Source organism: Hippocampus guttulatus, chromosome 2 (assembly GCF_054856545.1).
Source record: "Hippocampus guttulatus isolate MCC_2025c chromosome 2, RoL_Hgut_1.0, whole genome shotgun sequence".
Classification (NCBI taxonomy): domain Eukaryota; kingdom Metazoa; phylum Chordata; class Actinopteri; order Syngnathiformes; family Syngnathidae; genus Hippocampus; species Hippocampus guttulatus.
The window spans coordinates 4786178-4811055 of NC_141262.1; the positions used below are offsets into that span (position 1 = coordinate 4786178).

Genomic DNA, 24878 nt, shown 5'->3' on the forward strand with positions numbered 1-24878 from the left:
GGAATTGAGGATTTGGCTGATCGGCGCCAGTGAAGGGATAAAGCCACGGACTCAAGGCCACCTGAAATTGTTGGCGGCCGTCCCTCCAAAATAAACAACGCTATTTGTACCCCTTTCCCCTGGATGGAAGTACGCATGGAATCTAGGGCCCCCACCATGACCCCCCCTCCTTCTCGGCCATGGACTGATAAGACAGGACTGTCTTCATGAGCAGACCTTGACGAAGCAGCTGCGGCCTGTTCACGCATACACAACCAGATAATCACACGCGCATACACATCCTTATCATCACCGTCTTCATCGTTCCTATTCTCCCCCCCCCCCCCCCCCTTCCCATTCATCCGCCCCCTCATTACATGTTATGTCTTGTGACTTGTTGTAACTGTCATATGCTTATTTATGTGCTCGGGTCTTTTTTTATCCTGGACTTAAATTATCCTCAGAAGAGGATAGTTCGAGCGTGTTTTTTTTCCCCTCTCCCTACCCAGTGTTTTCCTTTCTGAACTCTGACTGTAAATTTCCCCATTGCGGGACAAATAAAGGATATCTTAATCTTAATCAAACTCCAAACCAGTTACTGAATGTGAATGTGCAGCACTGCAATAACACCAGGAGGTGACAGTAACACACAACATCAGTGTCACATCGTTAAAACCGGAAGCGCACGTCATTTCGGTCGCAAAAAAAACCCCCCAGAGAAAATGCAGACGGTCTACTAAATATTTTCATACTTATTGATCCATCCATTTACTCTGACTCTTGAAAAATTAAAAAAAAAAAGATGTACCTACAAAACTACTTGAGATTGAATTTGTGGCGTCTGAAAAGACATAATTATGTATTTGGGACCAACCGTTTTACACTTAGTATGACAATTGGGGAGTAACTGCACATTTCACGGACAGAATTGTGTCATCGGAGTGACTTACCTTTTCTAAAAGCAGTGCGAGTACGTCTGTATAAAAAACAAAAACAAAAAAAATTGGGACCGTTTTTTGGGGGGGGGGGGGGTTGCCATGTTACCATTGCAAGAATAACTGCGGTCAAGCCAGCCTCCACTCGCAAAATCGAAGTCAAGTGAGCCGCGACTGCGATTGTCAATACTGTGCTGCAGCTATCCCCAGACGTGCACCTCTCACAGGATAACAAACTTTCAATTTTTAGGATTTTTTTCAAAAGGGCCGAAAATGTCAACATGTTCACATCAACTTGTCGGGACCCAGGTCATCTTGCCACATTTCAGAGGCTTCTCATTCCCAAATGCATACTCAGATTCGGACGGGAGGTGTCACGTTGGAAAGCCGGAGAGCTGTAGTTATCCCCGGACCTACAGCCCTCACGGGATAACAAACTTTCAATTTTTAGGAATTTTTTCAAAACGGTCAAAAATGTCAACATATCAGATGAAATTGATGTGGAATTACCATTGACTTTATTTTCTATCTCCACTTGAGAACGCTTTTTTGTGCTGACAGCCAAGAAATTACTTATTTTATACGTATATTATTTCTTTTAACCCGAACAAATGACGTTTATGCATGAGTGGTGGCTCTTTTATTTTGAAGATGGCCAACGCCGCTCGCTGGCGACACACTACCGTAATGCAGAGCACTGGCAATCGCAGTGGCGGCTCACTTGACTTCAATTTTGCGAGTGGAGGCTGGCTTGACCGCAGTCAAGAATAGGTGATGTGCAAACCATGGGGGACGGGGGGGGGGGGGGGGGGCAACTTTATTGAGCATGTGTTTCATAGCATCTTTCTTTTTTTTTAGATACTGTATTTTATTTTTAGTATTGTTTTATTAAAGAGACTTAGATGTTTGATGTCTTACATTATAGTGTTAAAAATCAAATCGATTTGTTCGCAAAGTAAATTTAGGACATGAAGCAATGCTACGCCGTGGATGAAAAAAATACATTGATATTCTCAATTGTGTGTTTCATTGAAAAGGCTCCAGATACCCATCATCTGCAGAGGCCCAGATTTGACCAATAATCGGCAAAATCCTCATTTAAAATGCTAATTCTATGAATAGTGGACCGCCTTCTTATGGTTTCTTTATGTTTACCCTTTTTTTTTTAATCATGACCCCACAAATCCTTTGGGTAGTCTACACGTTAGGCTGTTCAGTAATAAGATGTTGAAAATATCAAGACAGCACAAGGTTTCAAATCAAAGAAAATCTATTTATTGAATACAAGAACAAAACAGAAATCTGCATTGAATATCAAAATATTTTGTGTATGGTTATATTTCTCCCGGGTAATATATCCCTCACCTCTGTCAAAAAAGTCTTCTTGGTTCCTAAAAGGACTGAAGAAATTCCCTTGGAATTTAAAAAAAACACAAACACATTTATAAATAGTATCATTATTTGTGTCTGAATTTTACTTGGGTCTATAATTACTCTTGGTGGTTTCAACTAATAGTCTATAGGTTGTTACAACATGTCTTTTGCCTGTTGACATTTAACAATATTCAACCGAGGGGTCTTTTATTGGCGCAGTGCCAGCAGGGCTCCTAAAAAAATCATCGTGCAGATCCACTGGGTTGTTGGCAAGTGCAAACTACCAGAACTGTTGAGGAGATTCTGAACACGAGACCAGGAACCGTTATTTGGCAAAGGTTCCACTTCCAGCGTCCGACATAAAACGTTGTAGACGTCCACAGCTTGGATAGGAGCAGCGCGGAAATTCTGCTTGAAGTCTACATGAAAGGAAGAGGACAATGTTATATTTTAAGAGCAGGTCACTGATTTTTACACTTGTAAACAATGTTAAAATGTTACTTTTAAAGACTCCCTGTAAAGTTGAGACTATAAAGTACATATATTGTAACTTTTATGATGTCTGTCTTAAAACGTGTTATCTATACTCTTAAACGCCATCCATCTCCTTGTGCTCACATGCACCTGGAATGAGATTGTGGGGTCAGTTCATCATTGTGGATAGTGTAATGTTGCCCATTGGCGATTAGCAAACTAAAGCTAGCTGCGAGTTAGCGAAATGCCAATGACCACCTTACATTATTGCCAAGGAACTAATTAAGGCTAGGTGGTAGTTAGCTAACTGCCAATTGGCCACATTTCGTGTGATCAGCTTTAATTTATTTGATTTTCTTCTTTCTACATCAAAAATTATTATTATTATTTTTTTTAAAGAATTTGTTAAACAACATTTACTCGTCCATATCCTCATTGATTTGTAACGTTTCAAGAGACTCAAATTAATTTTTACACTTCTGAGGTAATTAAGTTTCTTCAAACATTGCTTGCACATTTATACATTTTACTGGAACACATCAATTAAATTACTATTAATTCCTGTGCTGTGTCTATTTTCGTTTTATCTGAACTAATTGGAGTCACAGCATCCCAGAATGGGTCATGAGGTTCAACTTTAAACAGAACTGTCAAGTTTTTACTTTTGTCAGGTTGTTCCCTGCTTGAGAAATCTGAAGCAAAATGAGGTTTAACCAGTTCAAATCCAATTTACTGTAAGTACCAGGTCCTGCTGCCAAGAAAAAGCCGCCCATGTCTCGAAAATCGTTGTCGTAACCGTGCCAGCCATTTTGCCATGCTGAGGGCTGCCCTCTAGAGTCATTTTTCCAGTACGGAAGATGAGCCTTGTTCTGGACAGAACACATTAACATGAATAAAATATATCACATAAATATATCCATCCATCCATTTTCTGATCCGTTTATCCTCAAAGGGTCGCGGGGGGTGCTGGAGCCTATCCCAGCTGTCTTTGCGCAGGAGGCGGGGCGACACCCTGAACTGGTTGCCAGCCAAACATAAACATAAATACAGTCAAATCTTGGTTTTCGAACGTCTCTGTTCTTGACCAAATCGGTTTTCGACCAGAAAATTCGTGATTTTTACTCCTCGGATTACGACCGAAAGCCGTTTTTCGACCAAACTGAGCAAACCCGAATACGCCACTTGACTCCTCTCGGGTTCCTTACAGGAGGAAGTGACGCTTTCTCGTGTAGCGTTCATTGTGAGCAGACGTGTTTGTTGTGATTAGCGCAAATCTGACTGTTTTTATGTTATTTCTGCATATTGTATTAGCCCTTAATCATGGGCTAATAAAATAGTTTCAGATTTCGAACAAATCACTTTTCAAACAGCCTTCTGGAACGGATTATGGTCGAAGACCGAGGTATGACCATATACACCAGGGGTGCCCAAACCTTTTGGACCGAAGATCTACTTTTCGTTCAACCAACCTCCCGGGATCGCCCCTTACCGCGCACCTTACCGCGCACGCACACACACACACACAAATGCACGCACACACACACACAAATGCACGCACACACACGCACACGTGTGCCATGATGAGAAGCCAAACACCGAAGCAAGCAATGCACTTTTGCAGCCTCTTGACTATCGTAGCTCACACGTACCGTTTTAAAGTGCTTCCCTCAGCCCCTCAGCCCTCTAGATTCCTATTCTTTGCCCGTGCCCTCTGTGAATTGGACATGAAGCAAACTCTGAATGAGAATAATGACGATCAAAAAAATATATATATATATGTATGTATGTATGTATGTATGTATAGGGCAGCTGGATAGCTCAGTTGGTAAGGCATCGGTTTGGCGTACGGGAGACGGTGGTTCGAATCCCGCTTGGGGCAAAGAATGACCACATAACACCATCCAGTGTGGGTCCTTGGGCAAGATCCTTCACGCTAATGCCTACCTCATACAATGATGAGAGACAATAAAATGAATGACATGCCAGCTCAGACGTCGCCCGGCCAAACAAGGTCTGCGTCAGGTGCTGGGGAACCAGAGCACCTTGATGAAAAATGGGCTACTGGAACAAAGCGGAGATGGGCGAGATGCGATAACATGGCTCTGTTGGTATGCTACTACTCAAGCAACCCTAGTCAGAGGGGTTACATGCAGAGAATGTGGGCTAAATGGTTACTTTGAAACCCACAGTCACGGTTGACCACGAAACAACTAGTAGCTCAGTGTTCCAACATCCACAAACGGCAACTGCTGTCACAACTTGAGATTGATGAGGTACAACGCAGGTTCCATGGTGAAGGCCCCCAGGCTGCCAGATCAGAGGAGGAGGTCAGACCAGAGATTGGGAGGCAAGCCCCAATGAATGCAGATGATGAGATTGGGAGGCCAGCCCCAATGAATGAAATGCTGAGCGAGGCAGCAACTGACCTGAAAGCTAAGATCATGGCGAGAATGAAAGCTGGGCAACCTAGAAACCGATTACAACGGCTATGTGAAGTACCACCTGAAAGTCTCATGGAAAGTGTGAATGCAGCACTGAGGGCGATCCCTACCGTAACGATCACGGAAACCAATGAGCTGACATATGATTCAACATAAGTGATCCTAGAGATGCTTGGCTATAAGAGCAACCATGGAAGCCATGAGATACGTTACCCACCATGGAAAAGACGGTTGGAGGCTAAGATCAAGGCGGCTCGGAAAGATGTGAGTCAATTGACAGAGACCCAGAGAGGTGTGATGAAAAGGCCGATACCCGAGAGGTACATCCAGATGACCATACCTGAAGCACTCGAAACTGCCAAACAAAGGCCCCAAGCCTTGTCCAGCCGCCTAAAGCGGTACACGAAAGAGAATGAGGCCAGACGAATAAACAGGCTGTTCGCAACACAACCTGCGAAAGTGTACGCTCAGTGGCAGGGTCCTAACAACAGAGCTGACCCACCAAGACTGGAAACTGAAAGGTACTGGAAAGGCATATGGGAGAAGGAGGTTGCACATAACAGCAGTGCACAATGGCTGGTGACCCTGAGAGAGGAGCACAGCAACCTCCCTGAACAGAACCCAGTTACCATAACAGTGGCAGACATACAGGAAAGAGTCTCAGATATGAAGAACTGGACAGCACCAGGCCCGGGCATGGTCCACACCTACTGGCTAAAGAAACTCACAGCACTCCATGAGCGCCTAGCAGCACAAATGAACCAGCTGCGGAGGGATGGGACTCACCCAGGATGGCTAACTGAAGGGCGAACGATCCTGATCATGAAGGATCCCTCAAAGGTCCCATCCAACTATCGGCCAATAACCTGTCTCTCCACAACATGGAAGCTCATGTCAGGCATCATTGCGGCTAAGATAAGTGGACACATGGATCAATACATGAGCGAAGCACAGAAGGGCATTGGTAGAGAGGAGCCAAACATCAGCTCCTGGTTGACAGAACAGTCGCACAAGACTGCAGGTCCCGACATACTAACCTGTGCACAGCCTGGAGTGAACAGGACCTTAAGAGCCTTCGTTGCGAACTCGATGAGGATGTGGAAAACCACACTTGAAGCCAATGGCAAGCCACTTACCCAAGTGCCCATCAAATGTGGCATATACCAAGGTGATGCACTCTCCCCACTGCTGTTCTGCATAGGACTGAACCCCCTAAGCCAAGTAATCACCAAGACAGGCTATGGATACCGCCTCCGAAATGGAGCTACGATCAGTCACCTCCTCTACATGGATGACATAAAGCTGTATGCTAAGAGCGAAAGGGACATAGACTCCCTGATCCACACAACCAGGATCTACAGCAGCGACATCGGGATGTCATTCGGGCTTGAGAAATGTAGTCGGATGGTGACTAAGAGAGGAAAGGTAGTCTGCACTGAAGGAACAATAGCAGACATTGAGGGCAGCTACAAGTACCTCGGTATACCACAAGCCAATGGCAACCTCGAACTGGCAACAAGGAAAGCGGCTACGGCCAAATACCTCCAGCGAGTGAGGCAAGTCCTAAGAAGCCAGCTCAATGGCAAGAATAAGACCCGGGCAATAAACAGCTATGCCCTGCCAGTGATCAGGTACCCTGCAGGAATAATAAGGTGGCCAAAGGAAGAGATTCCAACCACGGACGTTAAGACCCGAAAGCTCCTCACCATGCAAGGGTTCCATCCCAAATCCAGCACCCTGAGACTGTACGCAAGCCGAAATGAAGGAGGCCGGGGACTAGTGAGTGTGAGAGCCACTGTCCAGGATGAAACATCCAAGCTCCATGAATACATCAAGGAGAAGGCTCCAATGGATGACGTACTCAGAGAATGTCTCAGACAATGGGGAACAGAGGATGAGGCGCTGGAAGAGGGACCATCATGGGAGGACAAGCCCCTACACGGGATGTACCACCGGACCATAACTGAAGTGGCTAATCTCAAGAAGTCCTATCAGTGGCTAGAGAGGGCTGGCCTGAAGGACAGCACAGAGGCACTCATCCTGGCTGCTCAGGAGCAGGCCCTGAGCACCAGAGCCATTGAGGCCCAGATATACCACACCAGACAAGACCCAAGGTGTAGGTTGTGCAAAGAGGCACCTGAGACGATCCAACACATAACTGCAGGGTGTAAGATGCTGGCAGGGAAAGCCTACATGGAACGCCATAACCAGGTGGCTGGCATAGTCTACCGAAACATCTGTGCGGAGTATGGACTGGAAACCCCAAGGTCAAAATGGGAAACACCTCCGAAGGTGGTGGAGAATGACAGAGCGAAGATCCTGTGGGACTTCCAGATCCAGACTGACAAGATGGTAATGGCGAATCAACCAGATATCGTGATCATAGAAAAATTGCAGAGGAAAGTCGTTGTAGTGGATGTAGCGGTCCCAAGTGATGGAAACATCAGAAAGAAGGAACACGAGAAACTCGAGAAATACCAAGGGCTCAGAGAGGAGCTGGAGAGAGCCTGGAAGGTAAAGGTGACAGTCGTGCCTGTGGTGGTCGGAGCACTCGGGGCAGTGACCCCCAAACTAGATGAGTGGTTGCAACAGATCCCGGGAACAACATCGGACATCTCAGTCCAGAAATGTGCAGTGCTGGGAACAGCAAAGATACTGCGCAGAACCCTCAAGCTTCCTGGCCTCTGGTAGAGGGGGTCCTCTACCAGCTGAATGAGGGACGGACACCACCCGAAGGGTGAGATGAGGATCTTAATTTTTTATTTATATATATATATATATATATATCGCAACAGCTCTGATCACAAGCTGCAATTGCAGACTGCTGAGCGCTAACAACTTCCGCGAACGTAGTCACGCGCCACCGTAGGTTAAAGATTTACCTGCTTTATTTTATTTTTTAAAATCTTTGGGAAAATTAGACTGATAGGATGATTAGGGGGCAGTGTGCATTAACACAAAAAAATATATATTACTAACATGTACAAAGACACACAAATGTTTTTGTTTTTGTTTTCTCCTCGACACCTTTCGGATCTAATTGGGACGAGTCCTAGATCTACCGGTAGATCAGGATCGACGTAATGGGCACCCCTGATATCTACAAATATAAAATATCTGCAGTGTCTGAACAAAACAAAAACAAGATGATGTAATTGTCAACTTCACATATACGTTCATTAATATTTGAGTGGATATATGTGAATCTAATTTGAGTGTAATAAATGCAGTGGTAGTAAGTACACTAAGACGTAATGATGACGTACCTGGGCAATGAACCAGCCTGGCTCAGCCACCAGTGTCAGAGGGGCAACAAACGTTCCTCCTTTATAATGGAAGCGTTCGGGAATCTCCACTCTGGCATAAGCATGCATGTTTGGGACCTTGGACAAAGCTGCATGCACCTGCAAAAAACACATGTGGAGCAAACAATGGCACACATCTGCAGGCATCAAACTGCGGTCTCACCTGTTGGAAATTTGCTCCTTTGACCCACAAACTGACGACTGGTCCTCTGTCCATCATCTTGACAATGTCTGACATGTTGATATACTTGTCCAGCTCTATCACCTTGTCCATCCATTCAATTTTTGTCATGCCGTGGTCGGAAAAAAGCACAACGTTGACCTGATTCAACATGTTCTTCTCCTACAAAAAAAATACAAATACAAATAAAATCCCATGCACAGAGGATGCGAATGACAACTAATTAATGACTGAGAGAAAAGAGAGGTCAACCTGTATCTGTAACAATATCTACAGCTTACTAACTTTCATTTTGTAGTTCAGCATCTGCATTGCCGTGTCCAGTTGTTGCACTGCTATTTTGATCTGGGGAGAGTCTGGACCGAAGTGGTGTCCCTCAACGTCTATTTTCTCGTAATATATCGCTGCCATGGTTGCATCGCCTGACCTGCGCATGAACAAGACACACAGATTAGCATGTATGCATGCAAACATTTAAACAAAACTACTAAAAATGACAAAACGGTAACTGGAAACATCCACTGATCTCCAGAGACAAAATGCAGTTGAAAATCAACATCCATCCATCCATCCATTTTCTGAACCGCTTTATCCTCACTCGGGTCGCGGGGGGGTGCTGGAGCCCATCCCAGTCGTCTTCGGCCAGTAGGCGAGGGACACCCTGAACCGGTTGCCAGCCAATCGCAGGTCACACAGAGACAAACAACCATCTGTGCTCACCATCACACCAGGGACAATTTAGTGTTCCATTAGCCTGCCCTGCATGATTTGGAATGTGGGAGGAAACCGGAGTACCCGGAGAAGACCCACACAGGCGCTGGGAGAACATGCAAACTCCACACAGGAAGGCTGGAGCCGGAATCAAACCCTGCACCTCTGCACGGTGCGACCGGATTGCTAACCAGTCGACCACCGTGCCGCCCGGAAAATGAACACATATTTAAAGAAGCACCATTTTGTTATTTTTACTACGTTGAAAAAATGTTCAGGTTTCCCCTCATCCTATTTGGTGACCGACATGAGTGAGTGAATTACAAATGTTGAAGAGGAAATGAGGAATATCTTGAATTTCCACCTGCAGTTTTTAACAAGTGAATTATTGGATTGGATTGGATAAACGTTTTTTAACATTTTATTTAATTATCCCCACACTTCCGCGCTAATCTTTGCTGGCGAAAAATATATATTTTTTGTCCCCTGCCTTCTGCTACGTTCCAAAGCATCGTGACCTGCGGGCGCAACTGTCATATTTGATCTTCGATTGTTTGTTGTCATGGTATACGCTGACAGTGAGAAGCCAAAGGACGAACAAGTAGGCAAGACTCTCTGTAACGCTAAATTGTGTGAACAAAATCGTGGTCTCCAAATACAGATCATTTGTCCTACGCCGTTTGGTTTTACAGACACGTTGTTCCTACCTGAGCATGTCGAGAGAACGCTCAATGGAATCCGTTAGGTTTGCTATCGATGGATTGTAGCTGTACTCTTCACAGAAGGTTGGGCGAACTCCCAGAATCTCCACCTCACAGCCTACAGACACACATGGACAAATGTGAGATGCCATGGATGTTTACTTCACAGCATTTATCGTTAGATATGGCAGATGCTGCTGCCCTGATCCGCACAGCGAATTTGCATCTCAATTCTAAATCTGATTTCATGAAAAACCAAAAACACCACAGCATTTTACTTGGTGATTTTAACAACGATAGCCTTGCCTCCTTGTCTGTTTTATTCAACTGCTAAATACATGACAATACATATCACGGAAGCCTTCGATTCAAGGGGCCAACCGGCTCTTCTCTCCCCATGATTCTGGCTCACAACATGACTCGGCTACGTCCCCGCTCACATTGCAGCCTTGTTGGGACATGGTGGCCGTCCGCCGACCCTACACTAGTCCATCCATCTTGACCATCCGGGGTTGCACGGCACTCCTCGGTAAACAATCTCCTGTTGCAATACCACTCAATCATTTGGCTGCTATGTTTAGAACCTTTGGAACGTCGTCAAGCACATATATAGGAGGGTGGGAGGTAGTTGGCATCCAAACAGCAGCTTCGGGATGGTATCCAGTTACCCAACCAATAAAGACGTGCGGAGCTGCTCTCAAATAAGAGGTCCAATGTTAAAATGGAATTGGATCTGTAAAGATGTATTTGATTGAAATTGTTTGTGATTTCCAAAAAGACATCTTTCTAATGCTGCAAGGTCAACAAATAACTCTTTTTGGTTACCTAGAAAACATCTTGAAAGACGGCTGTGCATAATACAGTCAAACCTCGGTTTTCGAACGTCTCTGTTCTCGACCAAATCGGTTTTCGACCAAATATTTCGAGGTTTTTATGCCTCGGATGACGACCGAATTTCGGTTCTCGAACAAACTGAGCGCACTTGAATGTGTCACTTGACTCCTCTCGGCTTCCTTACATGAGGAAGTGAGGCTTCCTCGGGTAGCGTTCCATTGTGAACAGACTTGTTCAATGAAGATTTTTCTTTTTTTTTTTAAAGAGCGTGGTTTCGGTTTTCGAACAAATCGGTTTTCGAACAGCCTTCTGAAACGGATTATGGTCGAAAACCGAGGTATGACTGTACGTACGTTGGAACAGTGCATTTGAACAAAAACTACAGCGGGCTTTCTCTCTTATTTTATTTTAAAATGCATGAGAGTATAATCTTGAGGATGAAATTATGTGTAAGCACCTGGCCAGTAGTACATAAAAACTTTCTTTCCAAGCTTCTGCAAAGTGACCCATAATGGCTCTGATCCATTCCACCAGAGAGGCAATCTGCTGTCGGCATTGGTCCCAATCAGAAACTCCTTTCCAGACGATTCCTCCCACATGTAGTTTCCCGTCATCTGATGGACATCACAGTGACGACCTGTAAAAAAAAACCAAAAAAAACCCCCCCAGAGGATTCATGATCCAACATCACCATTTTCGAGAGCATCTCGCCTCATTCGGGTTGCAGATGAGCCGAAGCCTATGCCAGCTGACTGTCCGAGAAGCGAGGGAGATCCTGGATGGGTTGCAGGGCAGATACACTCAACTCAACTGTACTCATAGAGCACTTTAACCCTTTCATGCACCAATAATGATAACCTGTAACCTGATAAGATGATGGGCTGTCCACTGTAGTGTCCCTGAAAGGGTTAAAATAACTATTGCTGAAAATTTGTATCACAGGCCATCCATCCATCCATTTTCCGATCCGCTTTCTCCTCACAAGGGTCGCGGGGGTAAGTTTGACACCTGTGTGCTAGGCTGCATAGAATGCAGAAAGTTAAATCTTCTGCATAGAATGCAGAAAATTAAACTTGAATTAGAAATATGGGTATGTGCGTGCTTCGGGCTGGGCGAAATATCACCATTGACATCCCTCATCTGGAGAGGGCACTCCACCCTTTTCCAACCAAGTACCACCGTCTCAGATTTGGAGGTGCTGATTCTCATCCCAACCGCTTCACACTTGGCTGCGAACCCCTCCGATTGAGGTGAGAGTTGAGGAAGGCAGCTCGATGAGGCCAATGGAACCAGATTACCTGTATATAATACTGCGGTCCTGCCTTAATTGTGCCCAGAAATACTGTTCTGAACAGAATGGTGACAAAGCGCAGCCATGGTGGAGTCCAATATTCACTGGAAACTAATCCGACTTACTGTCGGCAATGCAGACCAAACTCTGACACTGGTCATACAGGGATCGAACAGCCCGTATTAGGGCGCCTGGTGGCTGATATTCCAGGAGCACCCTCGATTAAGATCCACCGGGGCGCACATTAGAACACCTCCAAATTCATAAGGCACAAAGGCACTGTCCCCAATGTCCATGTGATGTTGCAGATGCGCCCACCTCAGAGACCCCAGACTCTAGTTCCTCATGGGAAGGCGTCTCGGTGGAATTAAGGAGGTCTTCAAAGTATGCTCCCTCCCGATTCAGAGGTCACCAGTCCTCCATGTGTTGGTCTGGTGCCTCACCTTTTGCCATAAGGGACCTAGCCAGGGGCATAAAGCCTCAGATAATTTATCCTCTGAGATTATTGGCACACACAACCCACCTGTCAAATTAAGGTGATGGTTCAGGTAGGGATGAAATTAATCATGGACAAAATATTCACTTTTTACTGCTGCAAATGGCATACATATGGAAAGTATCCCTTTAAATGTTCAGTAAGTCAAAAGACGCCAGGAGAAACTGCTCTATATGTGCCTCTGTGTGAGTTCAGTCAGTTGATTGTTTGAACAGAAAAAAAACACATACATCAGCAGATCAACAATGGAATAGGCTTCACAGCTCGTATGCTATTGGCCTGGAAAGATTGTTGTTTTAGAGGTCACTAATGTGGGGGAACTGCTATACGCACACATTTTAAACTGAGGCGGCGCCTGCATTATGACCGGCCGAAGCGTGGCACCTCCTCGTTCACCAAAAAGATCCATCCATCCATTTTCTCTACCACTTCTCCTAACTTGGGCTGTGGGCCAAGTCTAGCTGACTATGGACATGAGGTGTGGTGCAACCTGAACTGGTCGTCAGTCAATACATATTACAGAAGCCATGAGACTATCTCCAATGATGCATTGACTTACATTCATCCACCTTCAACTTAACTCATCCTAAGCCTCCAACTTTCCAACAAAGTATCTTTCTGACCAGCCTTGATTTAAAAAAAGGAGGGAGAACTAAGTAGCTAATTCTAGGACATTGCAGAAATGGGCAGCCAAGTGTCCTGCAGGATTGTGCTGCTTTCAGCATTGTGGTTACAATCCGAGAAGTGACAGTATGTTTGGTCATAACTGCGTCATCAGCATGCTGCGTGATTGCTGACAAGGAGCAGAAAAGCGTTATACGACAAATGATATCATTTCTTGTCAAGTAATGTACTCGGTTTTTCCAATTGCCTCTGTCCAAAGGGAAATCCCATTTTAAGTTTGGATACCTTTAAGAAGGCAGGCACTACCGAAACAACAAATGTCATTTGGGCTACATAATCTTAACAGGCCTGATTCAAAGTCACTGAAATGAGTGTCCGTCGTCTTTGTGAGACTCTTTTGAAAAATGGCTACTTGCATAAATGCTGCTGCTCCCGCAAGTTTGGCAGTTGAATTGGTGTACCTAAGAAGGTGAGCTGCTATTTTATTTTTATTGGAGACTGCGTTAAAAAAAAGAGCTTGACTCAGTCAGAAACAACTTTGACTTGGAATGCGACAGTGAAAAAAGAACATAAACACAAACGTTCACAGCGCAAGGAGCTGATGAGCACCAGATATGTTGAAAAGTAAACAATGAAGACGCTAAAAATTCCTCATATTTTACACAATCTGTCTCAACAGAAGTTCTGACAAAATTCCCGAAGTGGAAAATATTGAAAACTGTTCATATGAAATTCTTATGTTGATGCAATAGACATTTGTGATTTGAAAACGTGCAATCAATAGCTCATGCTGTATATGCCATTTGAAGAGCCTCATTTTTCCATGAATCAACAATTGTTATAGCCACCGTGAGACGCTCGAAGGAATGACATCGGCCATTGCATCTGAAACAACAACCCTCTTCTCTTTGACTACAATTTCAAGGAAGCAGAGGTCAAACTTCAAATGGGTTGATGGTACTCTGACTTTCTAATGATCAACAGATCATCTTCAAAGCACCGAGTGATGGCTATGTTATACACCACGGTCGGTCACATTGGTACTTTTTTTTATTTTTTTTAATACTCACATTCTTACATGTGTCTTATTCTGGGCAAGCAAGATCAACTAAGATAAGTCTGGTTCAACGAGGATAAAGAGCAGTAACTGTAAAACGTCCATAAATGCAATGGTAAACGAGCGCTTGTCAATTATTATACAACACTGGCATCATTAAACACAAATGTGTCAAGAGATGGACAACAGTGCGCCTCGTTTGACAAATGGTCCATCTGAAACATTTTAAAGGGACTGTCTTTTCTGTCCAACTAAAAACTCATCGATAAGTTGCTTTATTTGTGAGCTCCGAAGTCAATGCTGGGGATTCACCCTGGACTGGTTGGGAATCGATGGCAGGGCACAAAAAAAAAATAGAAAACCAACCATTCACACTTGCATTTAGAACTACGGACAAGTTGAAAGTCTTCAATTAAATGTGGGATGTGGCATGTGGGAGGAAGTTGGAAAAAGCCTATGAGGAGAAAACCCACACAAGCACAGGGAGAGCATGTGGGAAATATTCACTTAATTGGTCCCCAAAAAATATTTCTTTCCTTGTTGATTTATCTATGCCATTGACATATAGTGACAGGTGGGAAAATGAAATGCTTATCCAGTAGATAGCACAAGGGACATAATCTACTTGTGTGTCCACTTTTAGTGTTTGGACGTGTGCAGGGCTGTCAACCTGTCGCTATCGAATATTTTCCGAATCGATTATCCTATCAGTTTTTGCATCGATTAACTGAACAATAGCACCGGGACTTGTACAACACAGCCAGCTTCCAATACGAGCCAAAAAGGAGCAGGCCTCGCTGCAAAGTAAATGTCTGGACTTGTTGAACCAAGGTAGCTATAGTTTTAGTAAAATTTGAGTTTTTGTGAGAATGATACCCCTCACTCCTTTTCCCCTTCCACCGATACAACCTGTAGGTCTCCACTGACCAATAGCATTTGATTGGTGTTAGCAATTGATTGGTATTGAGTATTGACGGTGTTTGTGTATTTTCTGACATTGTTTGGTGCAAAATGAACCACAATACTTAATGTCAGTATCAAACAATGGGTGGGCACTCGCCCGACGTTTTCTAAACATGCAAAACTATGTGTTTCTATGTAAACACATAGAAAAAAAGGTGTGAGTGTGTGAGGGGGGGGGGAATAAAGGCATCGTACCTACTAATGCTTGCCTTTTCAACTAAAGAGCATCTATGCGATGAGCGTACGTTTTGTACAAATGAAATCCTTTTAAGGCCTTGTCCAGCTGTTGCCTGAAGTTGAGCTTTTTTGAAAAAAAAAAAAATCACATTTTTTGAAAAGAAACATTTTGCGGCAAGTAGCTCTCACAAATAGGTACGAGAGTTATATTTTGGTCTCTTATTGTTACGTCGTTTTACCAAATGTTTAAATCAGAGATGTCCTGGTAAGTAAACTTTGATAGATGAAATGTTTGCTCGTATTCAAAATCTGCCCTTGTTTTTTTGTTGTTGTTGTTGTTTCTGTCAAGCACATCATGTTTTAATAATAACAATAATATAATATGTAATATAGTCTTCGGTATTATTCATGAATTAAAGGTTGTGTTCAGCAACAGGTGGATTTTTTTTCATAAACGTCACAGCTCTAAATTACAGCGCATGTAAAATACGTATTCCACAAGCTTTTGTAAGTCAAACTTAAAAAGAAAAAAAATTAAAATATCTCAAAAACAAGATACGCTGACAAAAAGTAAACATTTTCAAAAATACATTAAGAACAATCTAGAATCAAAATATGCAGCTGACCAGTGTTATTCAAAGAAGAGTTTTGACAAGTTTTGTTAGATTGCATTTTTTTTTTAGCCTGTTCTTCATTCAGTTTCATAATTTGCCTTACTTCATTTGATGGTGTGTGTAAACTACAAAAATATATGATATCCCTCCACTCCCCACCCAAAATATATATATAAATAAAAAAGATTTTGATTTGAGCATTATTCGTATAAATGACACACACGCTCTGGACATCTGGCATTTGCGACATATTCATTCGGCGATTGAGGCGAATTACCAGTCATTAATGAGTAGTAGTTCGGGTAGGATAAACTCGGGAAGTCCGGCGTCATGTAGTCCACTTTCACGCCTCTGGATACAAGCTCCTTGAAGCCAGGGAGTGAGTTCAGGTCGTCCATGTAGTCGTAGCGGAAACCATCGATCAGGAAAACGAGTAAGGGATGGACGGCGAAGCAAAGCTGCCCCGTTGCCAACAGCAGTAACAGAGACACCGAGACAAAAGCGGGGGAGGCCATCGTTCTTCTTCAGCTCCAGCACGCTGAATGGGAACACCGCAGGCACTTGACGGCGGGCCCCATCCCTCACCGTGTGAGCGGGCAGCGGGACCGGAAGTTAGGCTACACCAAAATAAAACTCGCAACGAAGATACGAGATTGAACCACAGCGGCAGACTCGATTCACAGTGACGTCAGACCAGTTCGGAAGCCGTGTAGTTCATTTAAATGGGGCAAGTCATATTCCATTTGTGCTGAGACGGTTCTTGCCAAAAGGCAAGGAAGGCAGCTTGGGGCGTCATCTAGTGGCTTACTACAGTATAGTGAAAGTGCATGTCATCCGATTCCAATTACAGTATCTTTGAGTGATACTGCAGCTAGCGTGTATTTTGTATTGTGCCAGTTTTCGTTCCAATTTCCAAAGGTGAAAGATTCTATTTTTATTTTGAACCACGAGTATAGTTTAGGTTAATTGACACTTTAATTGCTTTGTATTTTCTGTATTGTGCTAACTTACTGAAGCACCTACGGTCGCAGCAGTGGATATAATGTGTCTTTATGTAAAATAAAAAACATTTACTTGTTTCAGTATTTTGGGCAGCACTGTGTCAACTGGTTAGTATGGCCGCCTCACAGTGCAGAGGTGCAGGGTTCGATTCTGACCTTCGTGTGTGGAAATTGCATGTCCTTTGTCAATTCGTTGTCTGTGTGGGTCGTTTCGAAAAAATGCACGGCAGGATAATGGAACACTCTTAAGTTGTCTCTTCGTGTGATTGTGAGCTCGAATGGTTTTCATCATTCTTACCATTAGGCCCAGAGTGTGGCATTTGGCATTTCTCTTAAATTCCCAGTGAGCCACTAGGAGGCACTATTTCCAGAGGTGGTCATTCCGTCAGTACTGAGTGACGCCCGTTTTGCTGGCGAATGACGGGAAACTTTAAAAACTGATAGACTTAAGAAGCGGGTTTTCGTCCATCACCGAAATGATAGCTACCCTTGGAAGTACCGAATGACCTTTTCAGTCTGTCACTGACGTACTCCCGTTTCGCTGACATCTGATGGAAACAAAAATATTATGGAAATAGTATGCTTGAAATGAAGTCCTGCGTTCTTGTTTTGTACTTTGTTCTTGTTAACATAACATTCTGGACACTCGTATGTGTGTGTGTGCGTCATTCTTTATCAAACAATCCAGCCAGTTTCATGAAATAAAATTCACACATACCCAGAACAATGCCCATCACATTATCAAGCAAGACCAAATCTAAAAGCAATGTTTTCCTGCTCATAATTTTCTTTGCAGTTGCTTTGCTTTTGTGTACTCGCTCAACATCTCCTTCTATCTCATGCACTGATTCGCTCGCCAACAGCCGATCGGAGTGTTCATTTGTCAATGACGGGCCGACGCCATTTTGCACACTGCTATTACTGGCGCACAAATCTCTACATTCTTCCGTATTCTAAACATTGCTTTTTAAGTCCGTTTGATCCTGTATTATGAAAGTGTGTGCAAGATTGGGGTATCCGTGCATTTTATTTCATGACTGTGGATGGTATGACAAACAACTATTTCTCTGCCATGTTGTTTGCTTGCCATGGTGTGAAAGTAATGATTTTGAATGATATTGTGCCAGACTCCAATGTTGTTGACTTAAGAGAGATTGTTTTAGTATCTGCATTCAGATAAAATCTGTATTTATTTTTTTAAATAGACAGTCAATATAAACTATCTCGTATCATGGGGTCTGAGATTACTTCATCCAAGTGAAATTGGCAGGCAGAAAAATCCCACATAGAATTTTCCCCTGGATGAGGGTGTGTAGAGCCACCACTGGCCACCATGTAGCTCCGCCCCTTAATGGAGACGGCGACCGACCGACCGACATTGTGTGGGTGCCCTCAACACTGTAAAACATTTTGGGCAGATGTGACTTGCACTGCTTCAGTAATGCAGAGGCTCTGTGCTTTTTTTTTTTCTTCAAATCCTCCAGTTTAAAACACCAGACCAGAGTAACCAAACATCATTATTTATTATCTTAAAAAGTAACACAATCCCCATAGGGTATCACATACACTACAACAATGGTAACACCAGTACTAACATCAAAGGGACTTCCAGATATTATAGACATTTTTAAAAAATCCCTCTTTTTTATTGTTTAAATTAGTTGACTAGGCATGACAGATAAACATCATTTACAGGTATGCCACCATTTGAAGCAATCTTATTGTTTTTAGAACCCACGGCTGATGTGAAGGGAAGACATTTCATGGACTGTCAGTGGAGACGGGGATGGACGGTTACACATGACCTGCGGCTGGCAAGAGAGTCGATGGAAGGCCTGTGGGCCAGTCAGTGGCGGGGACAATTGGGGCCGGGGCAGTGCAAAGAACAGACATGAGGTGCAGAACCTCTTTGACCGCCACCATACAAGAGATGACAGCCCAATTTTACAGGTGGAGCTAAACGTTAGAACCCTGAAATGTGATATATGGGTATGAATCAAATGTCTCGTTGCAATCGGGAAATCAGTGGTTGATCCAAGACAAGTGGTACAATAGAGGCTGACTGTAATTTTACAGAAGAGGTGAGCCCTCAACATCGTCACGGTCGACTAGAAAGCATGAAGAGTATGACTCTGTCGAATTGAAAGAATGGGGAACCGAGCTATTGCAGGTACAGACGATACACGTTCCCTCAGGGGAGAAAGCGCTTGGCGCTCAAGCCCAACCGCACTTCTGGACTGAAGGCGTGGTCAGGGCCCTAGAGGAGACTGCCTTAGGCGATTTCAGATCAAATAACTATTGGACATTATATTCTTGCAATATTGAAGACACTGGTTTCGTACGAAATTGCATAGCAGTGCTCCAATAAGTGGAAAGTACTGCAAAGTGCTATGACGTTCATCTTGTCTCCTTATTGGTGAAATGAGGTTTAGCTGAGAGTTTCGACTGTCACTTCAGCCTTCATCGGTGCTGCCGCTGCTTCCTTGTGACGTGTCTTAAAAATAGGGGGTGTGGAGATGGCACCACCAACAAAGACGAAGGGGCTTACATGCTCCCACACTCACCGGACACATCGCTTCAACGGTGGCAAGGGGTTGGAGCACAGCCTTGACTGGGTCGCGGAGCCTTAGTTTGAAGGTCTTGACATGGTCAGCTGTTTTTAAGGCGCGTCACAAGGAAACAGTGACAGCTCAGACGAAGGCCAAAGTGACAGCCAAAACTGTCAGCTCGGTCAAAGTTTTTTCTCTTCAACCAAAAAAAAAAATATATAAGACCATTGTTTAGAAAAAGAGAAATCTTAAACCTAATTTAGTACAGCAAAGTGTTTCTGCTCTTGAGTCTGAGTCACATTTTCACCAAGCAGTCCAAATCAGTTTACGGATCAATAACCCCAATCAGGCTTGAGCTTGCGCGTGTATATTTGACATTTGGGGTCTTGTACCATACTGAACTGGATTGTTTGGTGGAGGCTTTATTACTAGCTTGTAAAACTGGGACCAACACAATTGAAACCTCTTTCGATGGAGTATCTAATTGGAGGCAAAGCATATGAGTCGAACACCAATGTCAGTACTCTGGTACAGAGAATATAATAAAGCTGTTGTACAACATATGGTCATTTAAGCTAAAGATAGTTGTGTGGTGTTCGAGAGAGCTGTTACAATGTGCATATTCCCAATCTGAGATGAGATTTTTTTTTTCCATGTGTCTTTGCACTTGCCTCGCTCACTCATTAGCAGCTACGCTATGACAGTTGGCGAACAAAGGGAAATTAAAAGGCCAAAGGCTCCAGCACTTGGATGTGTAGTGTGTCCCGGATGTATGCGCAGACATTCACAGGCCAGAGGCTGATGACAGTGAGATCATGGAAAGGACGGGCTGTGTTTTTGCTGTTGTGGAGGTAGTTGAAGAGGAGCCTGTAGGACGACAACAACAGGATGGCTGACAAACTTCCTGAGCCTGCAGAAGGATGAGGACCACGACTGCAGCGATAGTACGACAGGATTCCCCCAGGATTCCTGTCAGCTCAGGCTTGAAAATCTATCTAGCACACACGATGACACAAACGAGTCACTGTGTCCTCCTGCTCAGTCTTGCGTGAAACCAGTACAATTCTTAGATGGGATACATAACCATTGCCATTAGTACGTAGGTGAAATGATCACTAGTAGGCAGCCATTTAAGACTATATTCCAACTATATCATCACTCCTGAAAATGATTACCAGTGTGCCCGTCGGTGACCATAATGCATTTTTAGCACCATGAGTGAGCATGGCTCGGGGATTTCAAAATTTGAAACTCAGTTAGTCATGAACTGGATATTTATGAATGTTTCATTCTGTAATTGAAAAAAAAAAATAACTCACAACCCTGCTCTCTGCGAGCAACACTTTTCAGACCATACTATCCCATTCTCCTAACAGACGTTCAAATACCAGTACAGCTGCTCATTTTGCATTCAAATCCCATGCTCTGAATGTGTTCATACTCTCATGACGTGTATTCAACTTAAAGCTACTTTTAGCAGGTTACTTGATCACTATGAAACAGTCAGAATTATTCAGGTCTAGTGAATGCTTCTGCAATCATTTTAAGTCTGATCCCAACCATCTCATTTGTTCCCACCATTCTACAAATATACTGAAGACATTGGTGACTCATTAGATGTGTTCTATCAAGGTTGAATCATCACGGAAATATTCATCAACACATCTTTTATGATTCTGCAAAAGTGATGGCCAAAGTTGTTGTTGTTTTCGTTTTTTTTTTTTAACTGAATCGCTTCAGTTTTCAGATTTGCCATTTAGATTGTGTGTTTAATCCTCCACTGAGCAGTTAGAATGCTTCTACATGGTTGATACTGGGCAATTTCCCTTCATTCCTTGTTTTTCAAAATCTTATAGAAAGAGTATTGGAGAGTTTTTATCGGTTAGGTGGACAATGAGGCAGCAGTATCCAGTGGCCCTGATGTATAACAGAAAAGAAAAGACCATGGTTTGGATCCATAAATGAAGGAAAGTGTGACGAGTAACTAAAAGCTGGTATTTTTGTTCAGGTTGATTTCAGGTTCCAATTCAACCAAACACAACATAAGCGAGAATTCGTTGATGCATTTGTTGTGGGTTGGCGATGCAACTTCCAACCTACGGTAACCTCACTGTGATTCAATTTTATGTTCTGAATAGAAATGCCCTCACATTGGTCAATGGGGTAATCTACAGGAACCGACTAAAAGTTATCCATGGTTAGAACATACCGTAGACCAGGGGTGCCCAATATGTCGAATGCGATCTACCGGTAGCTCGCGGACTGTTCCCAAGTCGATCGTGAGGCAAAACCCCCCCCGACCCAAAACATTTGTGTGACTGTGTGCCTGTAATTAATATGATATATTCTTGTCTTAGTGCACACTGCACCCTGAGCATCCTATTAGTCTCACTTGAACAAAAATAGTTTAAAAAATAAAATAAAATGGCACGGTGGCGTGTGACCTGCATCACCCGAAGTTGTTAGCGGTCAGCAGTCTGGAATTGCAGCTTGCGATCAGAGCGCTATATCTTATATTGTTATTCGTATTCTCATTCAGGGTTTGTTTCATGGACAATTGACTGAGGGTACTGGCAAAGAATGGCAATCTGGAGGGCCGGGAGAATAATTTTAAAACGGTACACATGCGCTACGATCGTTAACACGCTGCAAAAGTGCGTCCCATGCCTCCACGTCAGGTCTCGACGAAGGTAGGCAGTGATTTCCTTTTCACAAATTCACAAACCTTTTTGTCTACTTTATTTTACTGTTTTGTTCATCTTAGGGGCCATTATGGCTATTGCTCATCAGCGCGTGTGTGGTAACGGGTCAATCGCGGGAGGTTGTTTGTTTGAAAAGTGGATCTTTGGTAAAAAAAAGGTTGGGCACCCCTGCTGTAGACTTATGCGCGTATGTGACTAGTGCACGATTAGCTCTGACTTTGAACTCCTGCGTAATGGTTGATCAAGCTGATAACATTTCAATCCGTGCACCTCAGCTCAAAGGAACTTGTTGGGTACGATTTAATACCTCATACCATCTGTATGGCTCAGCATTTTTGATAACTGATGACAAAATTCAAGCAAACTGATGAGACAAAGTGCACCAAAATTGGATCAGTGGCTGTATGTTGCGTCAGTGGCGATAGTTAGCAGAGCCTCTGACCTTTTGGTGCGTAAACACGCCATCGGACAGAGTTTCACTGATATGGAGCAGCTGAAATTGGACTGGAATTATATGACCTGAGATTCCAGATTACTGGAACACACACACACACACACACACACACACACACACACACACACGCACGCACATGCACTCAAAGTAGAACTCACGTAAGTGAAAGAACACAACAGCGGTGTGTAAACACAAGGCTATGAAATGACATGGTTAGTCTGCCCACTGGCATGGTGTGTGCACGTGTGTGTATTTATGAGAGAAGAGAAGCAGTCTAATGGTGGTCTAATTTTTTGTTGTTGTGATAAGAATGTGTTGATGTGTGTATTAACAGCTATAGTTCCACAGTGGTCTTGTGGCAGCTCCACTGATTCAGTCAATGTGACAGTCTGCATGTTTAACAGTCCTTAGGGCAGGACTTCATCTTGTCCTTGGTCACGGTCTCTAGACGCTGGTGATTGATGCAAGGCAGGCGTTGGGCTTTTGGAGTTTTTCCGGTTGGCTGCCAGCTGGTTCGGGGATGGTGCGGAATGAGAAAGGGGGGCCGTTGCTATTTGTAATACCGAGGTGGCCAGGACTCAGAGCCAAATTCTGCCGGCGATTACTCTCCACTATGGACGAGGTGTTCGATGCAAGGCTTTCCCTCGTTCTGCAACAGAAACAGAAGGGATGCAAATAATGTACTACAGAGGAGTCAAAACAGCTCAGAGACAGTCAGTCAGCAAACAGGCATCACATTTCGAAAAGAAAGGCAAACAAAACACATCCTTGTCTTCTTACGTGGTTCTTTCTACATTTGTTTACTGTTTGTGTGTGCGTATACACACACACACACACACACATACACACAGTGGAATCTCAAGTTAAACACTTCATGGCTTCTGTGAGCCTGTTTGTAACCTGAAACGTTCATTAATCGAGGTAATGTTTCCCATTGAAATGAATGGGAATGCAGTTAATTCGTTCCAGCCCCAAAATGAAGTTAGACCATACTCACCTTTTTTTTTTAAACTAGTGTGTGGTTGAAAAAACAAACAATAAAACAATAAAGAATAAGTAATGAAAACATACAACTATATATATATATATACTGTATATAAAAAAAACGAAGTTATTATTTATTGCTCATTGACTTTAACCAGCAATCAAGCAAGTCCCAAGACATCATGGGGGATCAAGGAAGTCAAGCCATGTCGCCACCAAATTTTGAGCAAGCCATAAAATCGTGCTCAGTCACAAGTTATGGTGGAGTGATAATAATTTTTTGTTCCCCCACTCATCCTACTACAAAATGTACATTATCTCTAAAATTAAATGAACATTTACATCTCTAAGAATGAAATGGAAAAACTGAACTAACAAAATCAATTATTTATATGAAAAAAATAATTTGCATTCTTCTTTTCATACTTATGCTTATATGATTGGCACACAGCTAATGTGGCGATAAATCTTCAACCATGCTGCACGTGGGCGTCAACATGTCAAATCATCATCTGATTTAAATACTTTATGTGTTGTTTCTGGTGGCAATCTGTTCCCCAAACCTAATTAGTGTGTGGAAATGTGCGAGCGGAAAAATTTGCGCACTTTGTAGGTTGTCACTTTTTGAAGGTGAGTAAAGTTGATGTGCATTAGTTTACGAAAGCACTGCCACATCAAACAAATGTGGTCCGGTTGAAAGGTTCTTCTATTTCGGCACCGGACATCACTATGGCTACGTGAGTTTTATTCACATGCATTCTTCAAGTCGGCAAGAGAAGTTTGCAGTCGAGTGCCGCTGTGCGCTTTCAAGCCAACAGCCAAATTTTCATATCACATTCAGACGGCTACGAACAGATGTCACTCGGCTCTGTAGAACGAGAGCCGCTCTACCAGTGTTGCGTTAGAAAGGCCGAGCGTTACTTGGGCGATACGAGCTCAAGGGAAGAGTGTTGGAGGTGCCGTCAGTACGTGATATGTGCTGACTATTACTGGCGACATTGACTCAAAGTGTTTTGTTGAATGAATATTTG

General features: G+C 43.5%; 2 protein-coding genes across 4 annotated transcripts in view; both read right to left on the reverse strand.

Moving 5' to 3' along the window:
• Nucleotides 1-2166: 2166 nt before the first annotated feature.
• enpp6 (ectonucleotide pyrophosphatase/phosphodiesterase 6) lies at nucleotides 2167-16760 on the reverse strand. Its single transcript, XM_086132223.1, has 8 exons — nucleotides 16435-16760; nucleotides 11393-11572; nucleotides 10108-10219; nucleotides 8975-9116; nucleotides 8672-8851; nucleotides 8470-8607; nucleotides 3505-3631; nucleotides 2167-2707 (listed from the first exon to the last, which is right to left on the reverse strand). The coding sequence occupies exons 1-8, from the start codon at nucleotides 16670-16672 to the stop codon at nucleotides 2496-2498; spliced, it is 1329 nt and encodes a 442-aa protein (XP_085988349.1). The 5' UTR covers nucleotides 16673-16760; the 3' UTR covers nucleotides 2167-2495.
• A 1902-nt stretch (nucleotides 16761-18662) lies between these two features.
• Nucleotides 18663-24878, reverse strand: part of LOC147208273 (storkhead-box protein 2-like) — a 60861-nt gene continuing 54645 nt past the window's right edge. For all 3 annotated transcript variants that reach the window (XM_086132262.1, XM_086132270.1, XM_086132280.1), the window contains exon 4: nucleotides 18663-23512. In XM_086132262.1, the coding sequence (XP_085988388.1) occupies nucleotides 23308-23512 (205 nt within the window). In that variant the 3' untranslated portion in view covers nucleotides 18663-23307. The remainder of the gene's footprint in view (nucleotides 23513-24878) is intronic.